At 42.9% G+C, this 21211-nt stretch overlaps 1 protein-coding gene across 1 annotated transcript in view; it reads right to left on the bottom strand.

The window, feature by feature from the left end:
* Positions 1-21211, bottom strand: part of LOC122810582 (methyl-CpG-binding domain protein 2-like) — a gene marked incomplete at its 3' end in the record, with an annotated part of 395833 nt that overhangs the window by 86782 nt on the left and 287840 nt on the right. The window contains 1 exon segment of the mRNA XM_044082163.1: positions 11558-11648. Within this exon segment, the coding sequence (XP_043938098.1) occupies positions 11558-11648 (91 nt within the window).

Below are 21211 nucleotides of genomic sequence, written 5' to 3'. Positions count from 1 at the left end.
TCAAGGCAGGAAATACTCTCTTTGCAGCCTGGGAGGCAGAGTGGCTTGGGGAGAGACAGAGACACAGAGACAGAGAGAAAGACTGAGACACAGAGAGACAGACAGACAGAGAGAGACAGGCAGACAGAGAGGGACAGGCAAACAGAAAGAGAGACAGAGACACAGAGAGAGAGAGAGAAACAGAGAGAGACAGAGAAAGAGAGACTGAGAGAGAGAGAGAGAGAGACAGACAGAGACCGAGAGAGACAGGCAGGTAGACAGAGAGAGAGAGATGGAGAGTTGGATCTGAAAAGACAAGCTTCTGAATCATAGGCCTCCTCTGCTCCGAGGCCAAAACTTCGGAGATGTAAACCAGAGCCAAGCTATTCAGTGCCAAGGCTCTGAGGTGTAGAGATGGCTCCGAAAGCTTCAGGGTTGAAAGCAACACATTGGATCCGACAGGTAGACTACGGCTCCAGGATTTCTCCAGATCAGATGGAATCTGAGCCCTCGGAATAGATCTCAGATCTGAGGATAAAGTTATTTTCAGATTTGAATCAGACAGATCCAGAAGACTCAGGTCCAATAAGTCTGAAGCTACAGGAGTTAGTGGAATCTGTAACAGTGGAGTAGCAGATATATGGATCTCCTGACCCAGAGGGGTAGGAGCCAAAGTATCACCAATCTGGCTCTGCACCAAGAGAATCTTCTTCACCAGGTCTCTCCAAATCTTCTTCTGTAAGGATTCTGGAAGAGTGAGTGGAGTAAATGGAAGGTGACCTGTGTCTTTCCAATAATGTGAAAGGTACCCTGTCAGGAACAGGATCCAGAGACAAGAATACCTTGCCCTGGGTAGCAATTTGGCAGATTGCCCCTGATCAGACAAAATCATCTCCAAGAGCTACAATTCCATTGAATCTGACTTAAGTGGCGTCAGATCAGATAATGTTTCTTTGATACTGTCATAGATTTATTTAACATTTATGTTAAGTGTTTTAGCCTTTGTAGGTTCCGGGGTTGAGACAGGATCCTTTTTGAGACTTCTTTCTGAAAGAGTCCAAAGCTGAGGAGGATTAAGATAACTTTGGAAAAGACGATTTTTTTGAGTTTTGAACTTTTCAACTTAGTTCAAAACTCAAAAAATCTTCTGGAATGGAAGATCATGCCGATATAGCCTCTCCAAAAGATGAAGGAAGACCTTTTAGAATCAGGTTATTTTTCCGCTCTACTAAAGCACAAGGGTTAAAACCATGACATACAGCAATCTTCTTGCAAATGGAGAGGACTTAAACAGATGCATAATGTGTGGGTAACAGATAGTAGCAGCTTGTACCCACAATTCATACATGTTTTAAATCCTGACAGTTTATCTACCATAGTTAACAAAACTGAATAGAACAGATAAAAAAAAAACTCTATTTTTTAATAGAGGGGAAAAGAGGGAACGGGGAGATGGAAATACCAACAATGAAAAAAAAAAGGAACTACAACAGTGTCGCAGGGTGAAGTGAGACACTAACAATAGTATCGGAGATGTACAGAAAATGTACTAAGGATAGAAGAAAATATGAGAAAATAAGAAAAACTACAAGAAATTTACAGATGATAAGGGAAAAGATAAAACGTTTTTTTTTTTAAACAAGATTTGAAAGAAAATATGAAACTTATCTGGTGTATGCTAGAGCGTGAAGACCATGTCTTTTGCCTGAAGCAGCAAATGATATCCGAGGTAATTGGGGTGGTGCATTATGGGTAAGGGAGAAGCTAGAGAGGGTTCGGTTGCCATGAGCTTTAGCAATGATAGAGTAAGATCCAAGGGACTGGATTGGAGCCCAACAGTTGAGGACAAAATGAAAACTGGCATCATCAGATTTTCAAGTTATCATCAACTTTCATGCCTAGTAGCTTGGAATGGGGGATAACTTTTTAGGGGTGTTACCAGATGCTGTTATGGATAAATTTTATTTGAGATAGAGGCTCCTGAGACAAATAGCAGCAGTATTTTTCTTCTTTTTTTTGGACTAAGTAAAGCTGGGAGTTACTGAGCCAGCTTACAAAAGATGAAAATGAATCCTGGGTGAGGTGTTGTAGAATAATAAGGTTATTGGCAGAATAGATTAATGTGAAGTCATCAGCATACTGTATGAGGGATGCTTGACATTTGCCAGAGAGTAGTTTATGGTAAATATGTTGAAAAGTAGTGGCCCCAGTATGGAACATTGGCAGAAAAAAGACAGAAAATCCACCCAAGGATGGCCAATCAACGAAATCCACAAGTGTTCCAATTAAAATGTAGTCCTTTAATACGAATAAAACTTTGACTTGAAAATAAAATGAAAAATAAAAAAGCTCAAAACTGTCCCTTGAAGATATCCGATAAGCGCTTTCGACTGTTGTCTTCCTCAGATCGTATTGGCCATCCTTGGGTGGATTTTCTGTCTTTTTTCTGCCAATATTGACTATTTTTGTGACAGACCACCTTTAGCGTTTGGGAGTTATTTATTTATCAGTATGGAACATTGGGTAACACCTGTTTTGATGGGTAGGGAGAATGAGTAAGAATAAATCCATTTAACAGACTGCAGTCTATTGGAAAGTTAACTGAAGAGCCAACTGGTGGAGGTGTTTGATAGACCAAGTGAAGAGAGGTGTTCTAACAGAAAGCAGTGGGAAACCGTATCAAAAGCGCAGAACAGATCCAGGAACAAGGCAGAAACCAGTTGGCCTTTGTCTCTGGGTAGGTCAACAGTCTATAGTATATCATCGAACGCTTAAAAACGAGAACGATGAATAATCGGCCCCACGTAAGTGAAAGCTTACAATCTTGAAAGCTCAGAACAGCTGTTCCAAAACAAAAGGAATACATATACTGAGAAGTGGGGGGCTTCACCCCCCCCTTACTTAAATATACCAACTCCGAGATTGCACTACAGTGCCGAAAACGGCAAAGTAAAGGAAGCAGCCAAGCAAATTCTTTCCCTGAAAAGATTTGCTTAAAAGCCGCTTCGCTATTTTGCCTTTTCATTGTTTTAAATTCGACCAAGACGCATTCGACAGAATGCGCCTTCGGTCATCTAATAGGAACCTGGTCAACAGTGTTGGTGAAGTTTGAGAGAGATGTGGTAGTCCTATGCTTTGGTCTGAAACAATGTTGTGAAGGGGTAAGGAGTCGGTATACGAGCCATTAATTGATTATGAATGCATTTTTAAGTATTTCTAAAAGGGGAAGAAATACTAATTGGTCTAAAATTGGATATATCATTGAAGTTACCTTCTTTATGGGATAATCTGATTTTTTTTTCTATATGTCTGGGACATGCAATTCCTGAAGACCTATTTATGAGATTGGATATTGGGAAGATAATTGAGCTGGCTGCTATTTTAAAAATAAATTACCATGAATTCTATTTGAAGCTAGTTGATCATTATGGTAGACACTGGTTAAAAGGAGAAAGGGTAAGTATTTATGGAAATGGGAGGTGAGAATAAGTGGGTTGAGGTCAGATTATTAGAGGTCGATATGTTCTGAGTTTTGTTCTGTAATAGTTTAGCAATGCTAGAGATAAAGTGATTACTGAAAGTGTTACCTGTATCTTCCGGTGAGCAATGCAGGTTGAGGTTTGGTAGTTTATTTGAGCCAGGATGTAGTATATTAGATATGGTGACCCAGACTTTTCTAGAATTTTTGTAGCATCTATTCTGCAAATTGGAGTAATACAGTTCCTTGTCAAGCTTAATGTGGCATTTGGCTTTATTTTGCAAGCATTTATACAATTGATTGCTTTCCATTTTATTACTGAGCCATGCCTTTTGGGCTTTCTGTATTACTCATTAAATCTCCTTGTAGTACAAGTGAGCCAAGGAGCAGGGCTGTTTTGCAATCTTAAGCAAAATGGAGGCCATGCTGTTTAGCAGTTCCATAAATATTTTATTAAAATAGACAGCATTATCTAGTGGCAAGATTTTTAGGATGCTCCAGTTGTGAGACTGTTGTGAGGTGTTTGGGTGTGGGTCGAAGCTGTTCATGTTGTAAGAGGATTTGCATGTGCTCCCTGAGAGAAATATGGCATTCTCTTGTGGCATATATGGGCAGGTGGTCACTAAGTGTGCTAGCTAAGGTGTCATGGGGGCTTATATTGTTAGAGTGACTTGTTAATAAAGCAGTCCAAGGTGGTAGTTTTAACATTTTTCAGGTTGATTTTGGTAGGATCACTGATAAGCTGGAAGAAATACTTTACCAGTCATTTTCACATCAGCTAGTATAATTGTCTGTGTGTACATTATCAAACAGCCATGATAGGGTGTCCTCCAATGTACTAAAATTGTCTCTAGGTGGGATAATAAAAGGCTGCTATACATACTGTTCTATGTGCGTTTAGTTTCAAGTAGTTTGAAATTAAGGGAAGAGGGTATAAGTCATGGGGAAAGGTGACGTGTTTAGGCTTCTGGGGTACATTATTGCTCCTACTCCAGCTTTTTTTAATCCATCAGTTCCAAGGATGTTCAAACCAGGGGGCTGGGTGGGGCTATTTCTGTGGAAATATGTTGTTTTAGTCAACATTCTGTTACTGCTAATATGTCAGGGGTAGGGATATTTTATCCATGTGTGTAGTTCTGGGAATTTAAAATGCTTATAAAGTTCATATGGAATATTTTGTTGCTATTTCTTATTTTGCCACAAGAAGTTTAGGTTAGTGCCTGACAGGGTCTAGGGTTGGGGTGAATATTACCTGCTACCAGTAGATTCAGTAATACACCTGTATGAATTTTAAAGTTTTTGTTGAACAGTCAGTGATGGTACCTTTGAACCTCTTTTGGATGTATGGAGTATTTTAGGGTTAATGTAGTGATTCTTATACAAATGTGGACCTATACTGAACAGGATGGATGAAGGGGTTACATTGTAATCGCGTGTCTTTTGTTAATCGGTAATCAGGGAGTTGTTTGGTAAGCTGTAGAATAAGTTAACAATACAAGTTCCACGGAATGTGGAATTCTCTCTCATTTGTTCGGCTGGGGAATGAAAATGGGTAGGTAAACAGATGGATTTAAAGTAAGCTCAGAAACAACCTTGGGAAAAATTAAGAATTAGCTTCAACAGTGACTATCTCTGTGAAAGACAAAAAGGGCTGAGCAGACTAAGGGCTTGCAACTCAGATACTTGTCTAGATGAAGTTTGAATAAGCAAAAGTGTCTTCAAAGACAGGAACTTTAGGGAAGTGCTAGCTGCAGGTTCAAATGGAGGTAAGGTTAGATGCTCCTATACAAAATTAAGATCTCAGGGTAGAGCTACACGCCTTCTAGTTGGTATAATACACAACTCCCCACAAGAAAATCACTTCCATTTGCCTAAATATGATTTGCTATTAGCAAGTTTTCTAGCTTCTTTAATAACTGTTGCAAAAGAGGTACCCAATTCCAATCAGTCAGATGTAGGCTTTAAATGTTGGTGTGAATGAGAGATCTCATCCTGTAAGATTAGGTCCACTCTGTGGAAGATTCTAGGATTAGGAGAACTAATCCTGTCTGGACTAAAAGGGAATTACCAACATTTCTTGGGAGTCCTTTTTGATCTTTATTAAGACTGGAAAGGGGGGAGGCATAGAGGAACACTGCCTTCCATGGGAAAGGAAAGGAAAAGAAAGGCATTCTCTCTTCAGGCCTGACTGCAAGGAATCCAGATACAGAAATTCTGTAACTCTCTGCTGTGGATGGAGGCAAACGGATTTACTTGAACTCCCAAAGATAGTTAACCTCTTTGAAGTCCTCTGGGTGTATCATCTATTTGTGAGGGGTTATCCTGGATCTGAAAAGGGAGTCTGCAATAATGCTCTGATGGAATGTAAGTTGCCTGAAGGCAGAGATGGTGCTTTCTTGCTAGTCCCCAAGCAAACACGGCTAGGCTGCACAAGGTGCAAAACTTGTCCCCCCATGAACCAAACCACATCACTGTAGTATTGCCCTGGAGTCCACAGCTGATTCAAAGTTTTTTTTTTAAGCTTTATCAGGGCAATCATTTTAGTATTCATCCCTGAAACTGGAATTCCAAATCAACAGAACTTTGAGCCTTTTGGACACCAGAAAATAATATGCTACTGTGAATGATAGACTTAGAATGAGATAAGAGAAGAAGACCAACATTTAACTAACAGACGCAACAGTCACAGGAGTTCTTTTTTGATGAAATTAAGAACTGGAACAAGAAATAATATATTATGCTGGTATTGGGTCCAATCAGATTTGGGGAACCACTAAATACTTCTCATGGTTCCTTTAGCCAGACAGCTGAAGCCATGGAATCTAGAATTTTGGGGAAATTTTAGCTGTGGAAATGGACCACTGGACCAGGTGTAAGAACCGGACTCATTAAACATTGAAATTTAACAAGTCTGAAATGATTGTACACTGTAAACATTCAGGTATGCAAATAAGCAACTGTAATTACTATTTTAAGTCCCTAATTCAAGACTTGAGCATTCTTTACATTTTTCTACTTCGGACACATTTATTTTCCATTTCTGAACTGTTCTACTGTCTAACTACTTAGCACAGAATTGACATAATATGGGTTTTAACCATGTGCAGAGGTAGCAATATTGACATTTAAGGCAGTATTCAGTTATCTACTATGGTAGGTCAGATGGTTAAACATTATGGAACGTAATGCATGTAATGGAAAAGATACATTTTTACCCTTCTTTCGTGCATATAATCTACTGCAAACATGTTATGTGACATTAATAATGGTTGCAATAAAAAAATTTAAAAATAAAATAAAACTGGTGGAATATCTACCTTACATTAAAATGCACTATAAAATATGATTGTCTTACATAAGTTAACAAACATAAAATTCAAATGGGTGAACAAAAACCTTTAAGCAAGTGCAATGAAGCACAAGGTGGCAGACATGGCACAGCTATTACCACACGTCCAGAAGTTACAAGACATTCACTCTTTGGGCTCATACCTCACAATACCACTAGTGATACAATAACATGTATCAAGCACATACATCTTTGTACCTCGCTGCTTACGTATTCCCCAACAAGAAAAACAGTGGAAATAATGAAGACTTTACACTTTTAAAAATGACAGTAAATGGATACAGTCAGTCAGGGAACACTGACAGAGATGAGTGATGCAGAGAGGGGCACAATGACCTCTTTCAATCTGGATGCAAACCCTTTTGTGATTAGGTGGGCCACATAGAAGGATTTTCTAACCACTTTGGCAATGTGATTATCAAAGGAGAGGTTACTATCTACTTGGGTCCACAGATCCCTTATTATGTCTTCCGTATTTAGGGGGCTACCACCTATGTGGTAGTTTGTGGGTACTTTGTTTTTTCCAAAGGGGATGACTATGCACTTTTTGGCATTTAGCTTGAGGCCATGGTTTTGACACCAGGTATCTGTCACAGTGAGACCATTTTGGAGGATGTCTGTGTCAGCCGGAGAGTCAATTATAGTCCCTAGTTTGCAGTCGTCTGTGAACTTGGTCAGCCATACTCCTCCTGTGCTTGCCTGTACCTCTGAGAAGTATATGCCAAACAGGAGGGGTCCTACGACTGAGCGCTGGGGAACGCCACTTGTAACCAGTTTAGAGTCAGACCTAGCTCCCGCAACTCTTACCATGTGGGTTCTGTCTGTGAGCCAGTTGGCAACCCATCTTGTGACGTAGGTGTTTATGTTCAGACTGGTGAGCTTGTCTATAAAACCTGAGTGGGGAATGCTGTCGAAGGCCTTTGCAAGGTCTAGGTATGCTGTGTGGACTGCCTTTCCCTCATCTATAGCCTTGGTAACTGTCTCAAAGAAGTCCACCAGGTTTAGGAGGCATGATCTGCCCTTAAAGCCGAACTGGGTAGGGTCCAGTATTTGAAGGTTTCCAATGTCTGTTAATGAGGTCCATGATGATGCACTCCATAGCTTTGTAGACCAAGCTAGTCAGGCTTATAGGGCGATAGTTCTCGGGGTCCGTTGTGGCTCCAACTTTGTGGAGTGGAATAACTGTTGCTGTGCGCCACTCTGTGGGCACGTAGCCTGTGGAGAGGCTGAGTTTAAACAGTGTGTTTAGGTGAGGGGTTAGTTCATCTTTGAGCTTGTATAGGACACAGCCTGGGCACTGTCCGGTCCCACTGATGCTGTGCTTTTGGCTTTGGAGAGGGCTGTTTTAACCTGAGTGTCTGTGATTTCAGGGGCACTACATTCTTCTGGTATAGTTATGGGCCCTTTTGGGGGTGAGAGGGGGGTGAAGTTTGCACTGAACCTGTCTGCCAGGATGTTGGCTATATCGGTCAGTTCAGTGTATTTTGTGCCATTCTGCACCAACTCAGAGCAGATCTGAGAATTGCCACTTAGATTCTTGACATAGCTAAAGAATGCCTTGTGGATATCTTTGGAGTCCATGGCAATTTTTCTTTCGAACATAGCCTTGGATGATTTTATGAGAGAATGTAGTTTGTTTCTTGCTGATACTGATCAGGAATGTTTTCCCTTCTTGGAATTTTACTATTTTCTGTACTAGTTTCCTCCTTCTATTGTATAGCTTGTTTATGGCAGGGGTCCACCAGACTGGTTTCCTTTTCTTGGAGGAGTGAGTCTTGGATTTGTTTGGGATAGCAAGATCCATGCCTTCTTGTAGGTGCCCGTAGGGTGCATTAATAAATGATTTTGCAGCTTGGACAGCATTATCCTTTAGCATGGGGACTTTGAAACTTCCCACCTCGGTCTTAAGTAACGTGAAGTTTGCTTTTAAAAAGTTTTTCACAATAGTTTCTTTGACTGGGGGTGGTGGCGGAATGTGGATATCCAGAGTGATTAGTTTGTGGTCAGATCTAACCAGCGAGGGGTTGACCTCCGGTGTGGAACACTGGTCGGCCATGTTGGTGACGACCAGGTCCAATATGTTGTCACCGCTGGTGGGGGTGTTGACCAGTTGATCCAGGGCATTTGAGTTTATAAATTCTAGGAAATGTTGGGCAAGGGAGTTTGTACTTGAGTAGTTCTCCCAGTTAATGTTTGGGTAATTGAAATCACCCAATATCAGGGTGTTTGGTAGGACCTTTATTTTTCCCAGTGTTTCCAGGAATGCGGAGTGGGGGTCCTGAGACATGGTGGGTGATCTGTAGCAAGCTATAATCTGAATAGCAGTTTTGCCCATTGTTTAGTTGCACTTGGATGATCTCTGAAGCATTGTGCTGTGCCACTAACCTGGAGGTGTGTGTATCCCTGATGAATATGGATACTCTCCCGCCTTTTGTATTTCGGTCCGGGTTTTGTGACTGAAATGCATGGTATGAGTTGTAGCCTGATAGTGCTGGGGTGCTCTCTGGAGCCTTAAACCAGGTTTCTGTTACTGCACATATATCGATTTTCTCCATACTGAGGAGTGCCTCGAGTGCATGTATTATGAGGTTTAGACTTCTGGCTTTGAGTAGCATTACCCTCAGTTTTTTGTTACTTGTGCTATTTATGGCGGTGGGTTTGTCTTTTGAGCCTTGCCTAAAAAAGGCACTATGGGGGTGGCAAGAGCCTTGGCCAGTATTCGAAAGCCTAAGGGTGACAGGTGCAAGGCGTCTCTAGCGAAGCAGCGTGGCTTGTCGAACATGTCATCCCAGGCTGACAGACACTGGATCTCCTTTGAATGACACCAGAAGCTTAGCCAATTGTTGAAACTGATCATTTTTTCTCTATACCGTGGTATCACTCTTGGTGACGGCAGGATGCTACTCAGGGTCAGGGTCATATCGGCCTGGGCTATGTGATCAGAGAGCTCCTCCATGTCTCTTTTCATGTAGTCCAGGAAGGTACAGCTCAGGTCATTCACACCAACATGGACAATGACAGAGTCATATTTCTACTTGTTCTGGAGTGACCTGAGTGCTTGTGTTATGTGGTGGATCCTGGCACCCGACAGGCAGCTAACAGTAACCTTCTCCTTGTTCAGGCTAGTGAGTGGGACATCAGTGTGTCTGACTATAGAGTCATCTAATACTAGTGTGTTGGGTATGTTATTTTGCCTTAAGGGCTGTGATTGTGTGGCACACTTGTTTTGTGAATTATGTGCTTCATGGTTTGTGTTGGGGGTGGAGGTTGCTTGGATGTCTGCTTTGGAGGTCTCTGTTGCTTCTGCAGATTTTTATTTAGAGCCTCCGGGTATGTTTCCGTGTATTTATGTGTGTTTTTTGCTGGTGCTGGTTTCACAGGTCTATGTGAGACTGGTGGTGTGATGCAAGTAATTCCCTTCTCCTCTTCACTGCCTGGTCCAGTCTTGGGTTGAGAGAGCTTAGTCTCCAGTTTGGCTGTATAATTGTATCTCTCGCATGTATTAGTGTTTGGTGGAAGGAGGAGAGGGTTGTCTGTGTACATGAGGCAATTGTAACATTGCCTCAAAATGCCCAGGTTCACCAGCTGGACCGGAGAGTGCACCTAAAACTGCCCTCTGGACATGCCTGGATAGGTACAGTGAACTGTTTTACTGATTGGCTGGTAAGGTCGAACAGAGAGCCTTGTCCTTCTCTACAGTATGGGGGGTCTAGTGCTAAGGTTTATTAGTGCTTGCTATGAGTTTTGAGCAAGTGCCAGTATGAGAAGTGAATGGTTTGAGTGCTTAAGTTGAAGGTTTGTCTAATTCCAGACATAAACATGAAATGGAGAAGTGCAGAGGGCATAAAAGAATTTCAGAAACCTGTAGACAATGAAAGGCTCTGGGACAGTTGATAGGAATCTGCAAGTAGGAAAAACTGGGTGGGGGGGGTCAGTTAACAAAAACTATAAAAACAAAGGAAAGCTTATGCCAGTGTCTTATTCCATAAGACAGGGCATGTAAAAATTCTTTTAACACATGCAGGTTAAGCAAATTTTACTGAAGGACAAACTCAAAGATACAGTTGCATTCATTCCAGTCCATACCATAAGCTGCTGCTACAGTTATCCAGCTCCACAGCAGACATTTTGTCCTGGACTATGCCTCACACACATCCTTGCTTTGATTAGCACTCCTGGCACTGGAGAAAAAAAGGTGGGGAGACTCTCAGCATGGCCATCCCTGGGGTAAGCATTTTGACACAACCCTGATGCAACAGCTTCATCTAGGGGAAGGACTGTGGCACTTATAATTAGGGCTCTCAGAAGAGCATAGACTCAGAGTGCGTGCACACTTGAGATGAAAGTGTGGAAGCACAGATGTATAAACTCACACTGGGTCCACTGCAGTGGCAACTGACAGCATTTTCATTCCAAAATAATGGGAGGCTCTCATAGCATGTAGAGAATCTAACTCCTGATGAGAGACGGACATTACTTTCTGGTACTCTATGAAGTTACTGGCTGAGAAGAAAATGTTACGACAGTACCCAATGGTTTAAAAAAAAAAAAATATTCAGCTACAGCCAAGAATATGCATGTTTTAACAAGTTTTAAATTTGAAAGACACTGCTTAATGTTTGACCTGATACCACAGACACTCCTGGCATAAAAGGAGCACAGACAGATCTCCAGACAAAGTGCAAATAACAAAACCAGCAGTTTTACAAACAGAATAATTATTATTCATGACAGCTGTAGCAAATACATACCTTGCAGGCCTATAGGCAATTCCATAGTTTTAAGACTTTGTTCAGTTACATCAGAAGCACTTAAACCCTGCAGCCGTTTTTCCCAGAAAAGCTGAAACAACAGTTCCACACAATAGTGAAATATTAAGAAATATTGAGTACTTTGCAAACATTTATCTTTTATTTTTATACAAGAAAGTATTTATCTTCAGGTTACTTAAATTAAATATATGGTTATCGGAATGAAATAGTTTAAGATTACAGTAATGACAATGAAAATACCTACCACCTTGTGTTCTTGTATATTTGTCATGGTAATTTAGGTTGTAATTTCAGTTTCCATAAAATGATTGGCATGCAGTTCAAACCATGACCTTGATAAAATTATTCCTTAATATAGCTTGAAAAAATGTATCCATAAATGGAACTAGTCACTATTTACTTTCTACTAGGGTTTGGTTTTCTCCTTCACATTTTTTTTTTTTTTTGGAATTTATGGCTTGCAATAATGCACCTCTAAGTTTTCTATTTTAAATCTAATTGGCACTTCTACAACATCATTTCATTTTGCCTTTTCGACCTACTTTTCGCTGCAAAGAATTCTCTTTTCAACCCACTTAGTAAAACCAACAGAAGACCTATCCTGTATATTAGCCGGGAAAGCTAACTGCTAAGCAATTTCACATTCCTTTCTTGCAGCCTCAAATCAAAAAAGAAACTTCCCTGATGGCAGCAAATTTTTTTTTCACATTAAGCACTCTCCCTGATCTCTTTAAAAAGGGAAACTAAAAATGAACATCATTACAGGGATAGATATTTTAACAGCATGCTGATTTTATAGTTATATCTTGCAACTCCAAGTTAGTGCTGACTGAAAACAGTGCCAATATTTGGAAGCAGGAGCAAATGCATAACCAGGAAATAAATTACAAAAAACTTTGGTTGTAAATTTTGCATTAGCCATTATATGGATATCTAAAGAACAAGTGGACAAGAAAAGTGGAAACCATTTTCTAAGTTACAGACTTATACTTCATCAAAATTGTCTACAGTGTTATAACATCAGAAGCAGTAATTTCCCTAGCTGTATAAGCTATTATGCCACAGGGTACAAAATGCATATTACTGGTTAACATGATACAGCAACTAATCCAAATGGACAGAGTTCCGCAGGCTACCTGCATGTGGGAACTACTCACTTGGCAGACAGTCCCCGGGATTCATGAAGCTTGCGCCAGGCGCAGGCGTAGCGTAGGCGGTATAATGCCAAACATGGCTGCCGAGCAATTCAGGTACGATCCAATTCCACGTGCACTACCGGCGTACGCCAGATCTGCGCAGCCCTCGGCTTAGGTATGCTAATCACCCCATGCGCAGTGCCGCACCATGCAAATGAAAGTACATAGCGATTCATGAAGTGGTGCAGGCATAACATAAGCCCACAGAAATGTACACCAAAAAACACGATTTACATTTTTCCAAACAGAACATCGGAGCTATGAAAGCAGACCAGACTCATGTATTACAAAGTTAACATATGCCAATGGCTAAATATACAGCCAATGGCATAAGAAAAGATGAACAACACCTAAAAAACAACATTTAATGTCATGTCCACAATAACGCAAAGTACAACCCCAGGGCATGTGTGCGCATATGGGAACACAAAGAAAATATATACAAATGTCATAAAATCGCAATGTAATACAAATCATGATTTCACCATAATACTCAATGGTATGCATGGTACACCACAACCAAGCTGCAAGGGTTGCTAAGGGTCTGTGACAGTGTTCGGCACGGTAACTAGGAATTAGTAGTCAATGCCGTGCAAATGAGGCAGGTAATAGTGAATCACAAATGTCCCGCTGGACTAAGGATGTACAATCATACGGTGCAGCGCTACAACACTGAGGAGTGGCTTAGAAGTATACATGACATCAGCAGTGGGGTGTGCTACCGTAGCTGTAAGCACATTGGGGCAATGCAAATCCGGCCTGGCCATTGCTAAGCAAAGTCGCAGGACAGGGGTGGGGAGGTAGGTATAGCACTGTTTAGCTGAGAGCACATATGGTGCCCGCAAGCGCATGTGTACGGGGAGGAAAACGTGCCCGAAACCCGGTAAGAGAACGCACGTGCCATGCACCATAGCTCAAACAGGAAGGTCAGGGGAAGAAAATAAGGAAATGCCGCAGTAGGGTAATTGGAGTACAACTGAGCAAATAACACCTATTAACTCACAGTGGGCAACTGACGGCAGCTGACAAGTCTGCTCGCAGAAACCTGGAAAACAGGATTGGGGAGGTGTCAGATTGCAAAGAAAAGAGAACTGTCATAGCAGAGCAAAGCAAACCTGCAGTAGACCGGCCATAGAACACATTACGCAAGATAAGCGAGGTGTAGGAAAGTACAAATGAAAGCAGGCTACTGGATGCATGCCAGAAAATGGGAGGTGAAACGTTAAGAAATGTAAAGGGAAGGGCAAGAGGTAATCCATGGCAGCCAAATGTAATTCAACACCAAAGGCACCACAATAGTAGTTCCTGTCGTAAAACACATAAGATACCCTGTAGCTACGATCGTACATACACACCCTATGACATCATTGGTGTTCACAGCACAATAGTATAAAGCGTGAAAGTACCCCACACACACCTGTGTATTCCCAAACACTGCACCATAGGTGTAAACATACGGGGAACTTTTACAATGTACATGTTGAGAGCTGCCATAGCTGTGATTCATCACCATGTGTTAGAGACCGACGGTGTTGTGGAGGATGATGCAGACAACCACTGCAGGCCCCGGAGAAGGAGAAGAGTGTTCAGACCAAGGGTAACCTACCAGGGGCTACATGATCTGGAGATAGCAGAGCATTACAGGGTGGACAGGGACATCTTACAGCAAATAGTTGAACTATGCCGGCCACGCCTGAGATCCAGAAACAACAGAGGGAACCCATCCCAGTGGACACTAAGGTATGTGTAAGCTTGCGAATACTAGCCAAAGGTACCTATCAAAGGCCAACTGGAGATATAATGCGGATCTCACAGGCATCAGCATCCGGGGTACTACACCAGTTCCTGGATGCCATGTTACCACATGCCAATGAGCATATATACTTCCCCCAAACTCAGGAGGAGTTGGCCAGCAATATGCGTCTCTTCCACCATGTGGCACACTACCCGGAGGTACTGGTTGCGATAGACTGCACGCACATACATATCAAGTCACCACCCGGTGAGCATGGTAGGCGCTACATAAACTGCAGAGGATACCACTCCATCAACTGCAGGTCATGTGCAATGCCCAGGGCATTATCATGGATGTGTGTGCTGGCAGCCCTGGAAGCTACCATGACTCCCACATCTGGCATGCCTCCCAGCTGTATCAGGTATTTGTCAGGGGGGGACATCCCACATGGCTACCTTGTGGGGAATGCTGGCTATGCACTGGAGCCATGGATGATGACTCCCATCAGAAATGCACACACACCCATGCAAGAATGCCATAATGAGGCACATGCACAAAGCAGAATCATCATAGAGCATGTGTTCGGGATGCTGAAATCACGGTTCCGTTGCTTGGACATATCTAGTGGAGCCTTGCAGTACTCTCCAGGCATGTGTGCCCACATCCTCATAGTATGTGTCATGCTACATAATATGATCCTGCGGAAACAGCTGCAGCAGGGACAAAATGGTGAAGGCCCTCACAGCCCACCGCAATTGCCAAGGCCATCACAGGCACAGAGGGATTTAGACCACGAACAACCTGTGCCAGCCACAGTGGGCAGACGGAGGCGTGCCCAATATGCCTATGCCTTGGCAAAGAGGGAACGTATAGCGCATACTCTGACAGTGTAGGCCCCTACAGACTGACACACCTCTCCACCTGCACGCACAGTAAAATGGATGGCACACACACACGACCACCTGTAAATTGTAATGTATTGGTGGCCTACTGTGTGAATCCTACATAGGCAGCCCTCAACCATTGTACACACAACAGCTATTGGAACAAGGAATGCCAACACCTGAACAGTACACACACCTATCAGCATATGTTGGTACTGTGCGTATAGGTTCCTAGGTACATCGGTAGGTACACGCCCGATTGCCAGAGGCCATTCATCAATCGAGGCAAACAGTGTCTGCTGCCGTCACCACATCGAGTAACCAACTGTCGCTCAGTGGAGCAGAGTCAATTGCGGCATCCATATGTGTAATCACTGTTCCCAACACACTCTGCATGGATTCCCTGGTGCGTTAATGAGGGGCTACATATAATGTAATCATGGATGTAGTGGCGAAGCATGGGGTGTATCATGACAGGTATCTGTCACCCCAGCATGCTCCACCTATGGTTTTGTGAAGGTGTAGCACATTATAGTGTGTGGCTCACTGTGACATACATACCTAATGCTGGAGCACATCCATTAAACATCACTTGGACATATCATTAATAGGTCTCATCCATATGTAAACTAACTGAGTTACCCATTTGATCACAGTATGGAGTAACAGCCGTAGTATAGTCCACATGCAAAATGCCATAACACGTGTAAAAATCCCAGATGCCCAAGTGGTAAATGCAGTGACTGTCGTGCATGTTCCCGGTCCCACGTCCTGCAAGGGATGTAACGAAATTCCGAAGGCACGAATAATGCATGTTGGATGCAGGTCATCAGATCATGTTTAGCACATGTTAGCAGGAATATGCGTTGCCCAGTGCTGGTAAGCGTTGTTTAAATATGACTATATGGATATGCACGAAACAGGGCTAAGCTTCTCTGAATATCGCGCAGATCATGGTCAATGATATCCAGAACAGGTGAAACCAGCATTATTCACCCCTGCACTAATAGTGCCTGCTCTGAAGGGTAAAATGACCACTGCCAGGAGTAGAACACGCAATCATGTACACAATCACCTAACATTAAGCTACCCAAGATGTACCAACGGCAGTTGTGTAATGTGACAGGTTCAAACACAAATGTGGAGTCCAGGTAACAGTATACACTGACATGTACACAATGAAAGGTGTATTCTGCCTTTCACACTCTGTTTTTATATATATATATATATATATATATATATATATATATATATATATATATATATATATATATACATATACATAATAGAGATGGAAAGGGTGATAGAGAGATATATGTTGATATATACGGATTCACCTATATCTGCAAATATGTAGATAGGTCAACGACATGTACACAACCATGGAGGTACAAATAAATACGATACTGCCAACTATGGAATGTGTCACATACCGACACGCGTAATCACGAGGCTGAAAGACTGAAAGAACACAGTACCGGAACACTAGAACCGCGTGTAATAGTATCATGATATTAAGGGACATTTAGTTATCGCTGACGGTGTTGCGGTCCACGTAGGTACTGTGTTCAACTGTGTTTGTGATTGCCGTAGTCTGTGTATGTGTGTGTTGAGGGTGCCGTGTGCGTTTCTGTGGGACTGTAATGTGTGTGTGTGTGTGTGTGTGTGTGTGTGTGTGTGTGTGTGTGTGTGTGTGTGTTTGCATCATGTGTCTGTTAGTGCTAACTCGGAGGTAGATCATTACGGTAGCTGTGGTTATAGCTGGCCGTAGGCATACGGTTACCACCTGTCCCACTTTAAGAGGGACAGCCCTTCCCTGGGCAGTTGTGTCCTGACAAAAAATATTAAAAAGGGCAAATGTCCGAGATTGTAGGACATAATTATGTCCCATATATTATGTAATAGTTGCATTAAATAGTTATGCCTGTATCTAAAAAACATAAATGTTACATGAAACATGATAAGTAGCTAAAGTGCTACAAGAATAAGTATGAATTCAGGATAACAGTATGCGCTATCCTGTGTACTGACCATGGGTATGTGTCGGCCTGTAAACACTGATGTGTGTCCTGCAAATGTCCCACTATGGCCATTTGAAAAGGTGGCAACCCATGCCAAAGAGGCTCAGTCACCAACACAACTGCAATGAGTGCAAATATCTGTGACAGAAATACACGGGACAACTGTCATTTAGTAACATTCCTTTACATATCGCTGTATTTCCGGAGGTATGGAAGTATCAACCTCACCTGCATACTATATAGAAACCAATTAACAACGGCCCAATGTATAAGCCCGTAACAACCATAGTTTCAGTCTACTAACTGATAGGTCTTCAATTAGGGAAGGAGCCCACACACATATATGGAATAAGTAGAAATGCAGTCCCCACAAACCTGTGTATGCTATGTACACCCACCTACATCTCCCACACACGAAACAATAGCAATAGAGACTGTAATAACATCACAAACATCCACTCACTCAATTACATCTGCAGAAGCGTTAACATACCTTGTGAGAGACACATTTGTAAAGGCGCCATGTGAAATCGTAGCTGTTGTATAATGGAATAATGGAACAGACAGCGATGTTACAGGTTTTGTTTGCAATAGTCCCTTATCAGATGGCTGAGATGACAGGTACACTCACATGTAGAATCACATACTCTAGCCGTCACAGACAATCCACGGGGGACATGAATCCAAAATATCCGTGTTTCTACAAATAGCAGTTGCAATTCCACACAACAAAACACATACAGGTCATCTCCCCGAAGGTAGGGCAAAAGGGCAACGCCCAAGTGGAGAATTCAATTATACCCCACTGTTGCCGCGTAATTGGCGAATGGAGTAGCTGCCCAGCTGATGTGCATGTAATAATTTACTCAGGAACACCAATTGGCGGCAGGAAATCAGAAGTTATGTACCTACCATAACATTCCATGTTAGTTGTCTTCTCTCGCCTTCTTTCTTGCTGGATGGGTTCGGAGCCGATCCTCGGCTCCGACTCGGCACTTGCTAAGCTCGAGAGTCACTTTTACCAGCTCAAGGCAGCCCCATATCCCATGATGCAAGGCGGTAATTACCCAGATCTCGTTTGGTATCTAGAGGAAAAACTGCCTATAAAACTTTCCACCAAGGAAAGAGGAACAACTAACCTAAAAAGGCTGTAAAGGGAAACCAGGTAATCAAGGTCAAGAACTAACTGGTGTCCAAGGAAGAAGAATCTTCCAGAGAAGTAGGGAGATCAAGGTCTGTCCACGCTAGGGGGACAGGAGGGAGGGACGCAAGAAAGAAGGCGAGAAGACAACTAACATGGAACGTTATGGTAGGTACATAACTTCTAAATGTTAAGTTGTCAATCTCGCCTTCATTCTTGCTGGATGGGACAGCGTCCTAGCACCTCTATCCTGGGTGGCTCAATGGAACAGACTCTTGAGAACTGTGGAACCAAAGCTTGCCCTGTCCCTGGAGGCCAAATCCAATTTGTAATGAGAAACGAAGGTATGAGGAGTGGCCCAAGTGGCTGCTGCACAAATAGTATCTAAAGGTAGCCTAGCCTGAAAAGCTGTAGAAGTGGCTAGACCTCTTGTGGAATGTGCTTTAGGTTTTGAGCTCAGTTGTTTGCCCCTAAGCTGATAAATGTCAGAAATGGTGGAAGATAGCCATCTGGATAAGGTCACTTTAGAAACAGGGAGACCTTTTTTATTTTCAGCATAAGAAAGGAAGAGCTGATCAGATTTCCTAAATTGCTTCGTTCTGTCCAAATAATATCTGAGTTGGCGGTGAACGTAATGTAATTTTTGTTCTGCCCTGTTAGAATAATTTGGAAAAAATACAGGAAGATCAATGGATTGGTTTAAATTTGTCTTGGAAGCAACCTTGGGCAAAAAGGATGGATTGGTTCTCAAGGACACTCTGTCCTTGTGGAAGACCAAATAAGGGGGACGAACAGAGAGGGCATGAAGTTCCGACACTCTTCTAGCCGTGGTAATGGCGGCAAGAAAAAATGTCTTCCAAGAAAGAAACTTTAATGAACATGAAGCAGCCGGTTCGAAAGGGGGTAGTATCAAGGATGTCAGCACTAAATTTAGGTCCCATTGTGGTGGAGGATCCCTAACAGGGGGCTTAAGAAGGAAGACTCCTTTAAGAAAGGCTTTACAAAGTTTGTGGGACATAATGTTGTGGTCTGCAAACCCGTCGTGAAAGTTCGAGATTGCTGCCAACTGAACTTTGACTGTGGAAGACGAAGAACCTGAGTGAAAAATTTCTGCTAGAAAATCCAAGACTGACTGAACAGGGGCAGTAAAGGGATCTATGTTCTTAGCTTTCGCCCAAAGGGAGAAACGTTTCCACTTGCTAGAGTAAATCCTCCTGGTAGAGGACTTAAGAGAAGCTACTATGATGTCTCTAACGGGGTTAGAGATCATAGGAAGCCTGGCTAAGGAAGGAAGTGGAGCAACCAAGCTGTGAGGTTGAGGGAAGGAATGGACTGGTGCAGTTGACCCGACTGGTGGGTCAGAAGATCTGGAGCTGGGTCCAGATGCCAATGCTGCACCAAGAGATGGTGATGAAGGAACGGGAATCAAATTTGTCGAGGCCAGTAAGGGGCAATGAGAATCATTTTGGCTCTCAAAACGGTAGCCTTCTGGAGTACCTGTGGTATCAATGGAAAGGGAGGAAAAGCATAAAGGAGTCCCCGGGGCCAATCTTGGGTAAGAGCGTCTCTGGGGGGATGGCCCAGAAGTGGGAAGAGAGAGAAGAAGTCTGGGAATTTGCTGTTTTGAGGAGTAGCAAAAAGATCGCAACATGGCCGGCCCCACTTCTGAAAAATCTCCTCCACTATGGATTGCTTGAGAGACCACTCGTGACGCATGAGTATAGCTCTGCTCAATCTGTCCGCTATTATGTTGGTTTTCCCAGGGATATGCGTTGCTACCAGAAACCGATGAGAGGAGATCGCCCATTGCCAAAGTCTGAGAGCCTCTCGACACAAGGGGTAGGTCTTGGTTCCGCCCTGCTTGTTGATGTACCACACCACGGGCATGTTATCCGTGTGAACTGCAATAGTTCCTAAGGGAAGAAAGTCGTTGAGGGCTTGAAACGTCAAAAGCACTGCTCTCATCTCTAGGACATTTATGTGCAGGTGGTATTCGAATGGTTGCCACGTGCCATGAACCATCCTGCCCTGATAATGCCCCCCCCCACCCGATCAGGGAGGCATCCGAAGTGACCGTGGCTACCGGGGCTGGGGGAACAAATGGTCTGCCCTGATGGACTAGAGGAGAGGAAATCCACCAGAATAGATGGTTCTTGCAGGTCTGTGTCACTAGGATCTTGTGACGCATGGGAAGCTGCTGGAAGGACCATTGTGTGAACAACATCCATTGTAGGAGACGCATGTAGAAATGGGCCAGAGGAAAAAGTGTGATGGCAGCCGCCATGAGGCCCAACACTTTCAGGACCAATCTGGCTTGTACCTTTTTGCTGGCAAGGATGATCCGAACGTGGTTTTGGATATCTAGGATTCTCTGACTTGTTAGGTTTGCTGACATCTGAGTAGTGTCTAGATTTGCGCCTATAAAGGTAATAGATTGGCAGGGCGATAAGGAGGACTTTTCGAAGTTTACGGAGATTCCCAACTGACTGCAGAGACGTAGGGTGTAATATCTGGCTTGGAGAAGTTGATGCCTGGTGGTGGCTGAGAGGAGCCAGTCGTCGAGATACGGAAACACCTGGAATCCTTGACGTCTCAGGTGAGCCGTGACCACTGCCATGCATTTGGTGAACACTCTGGGGGCTGTAGTGAGACCAAA

Source organism: Protopterus annectens, chromosome 1.part1 (genome assembly GCF_019279795.1).
Source record: "Protopterus annectens isolate FY-2018-M chromosome 1.part1, PAN1.0, whole genome shotgun sequence".
Taxonomy (NCBI): Eukaryota; Metazoa; Chordata; order Ceratodontiformes; family Protopteridae; genus Protopterus; species Protopterus annectens.
This window is presented reverse-complemented; position numbering and strand designations above follow the sequence as displayed.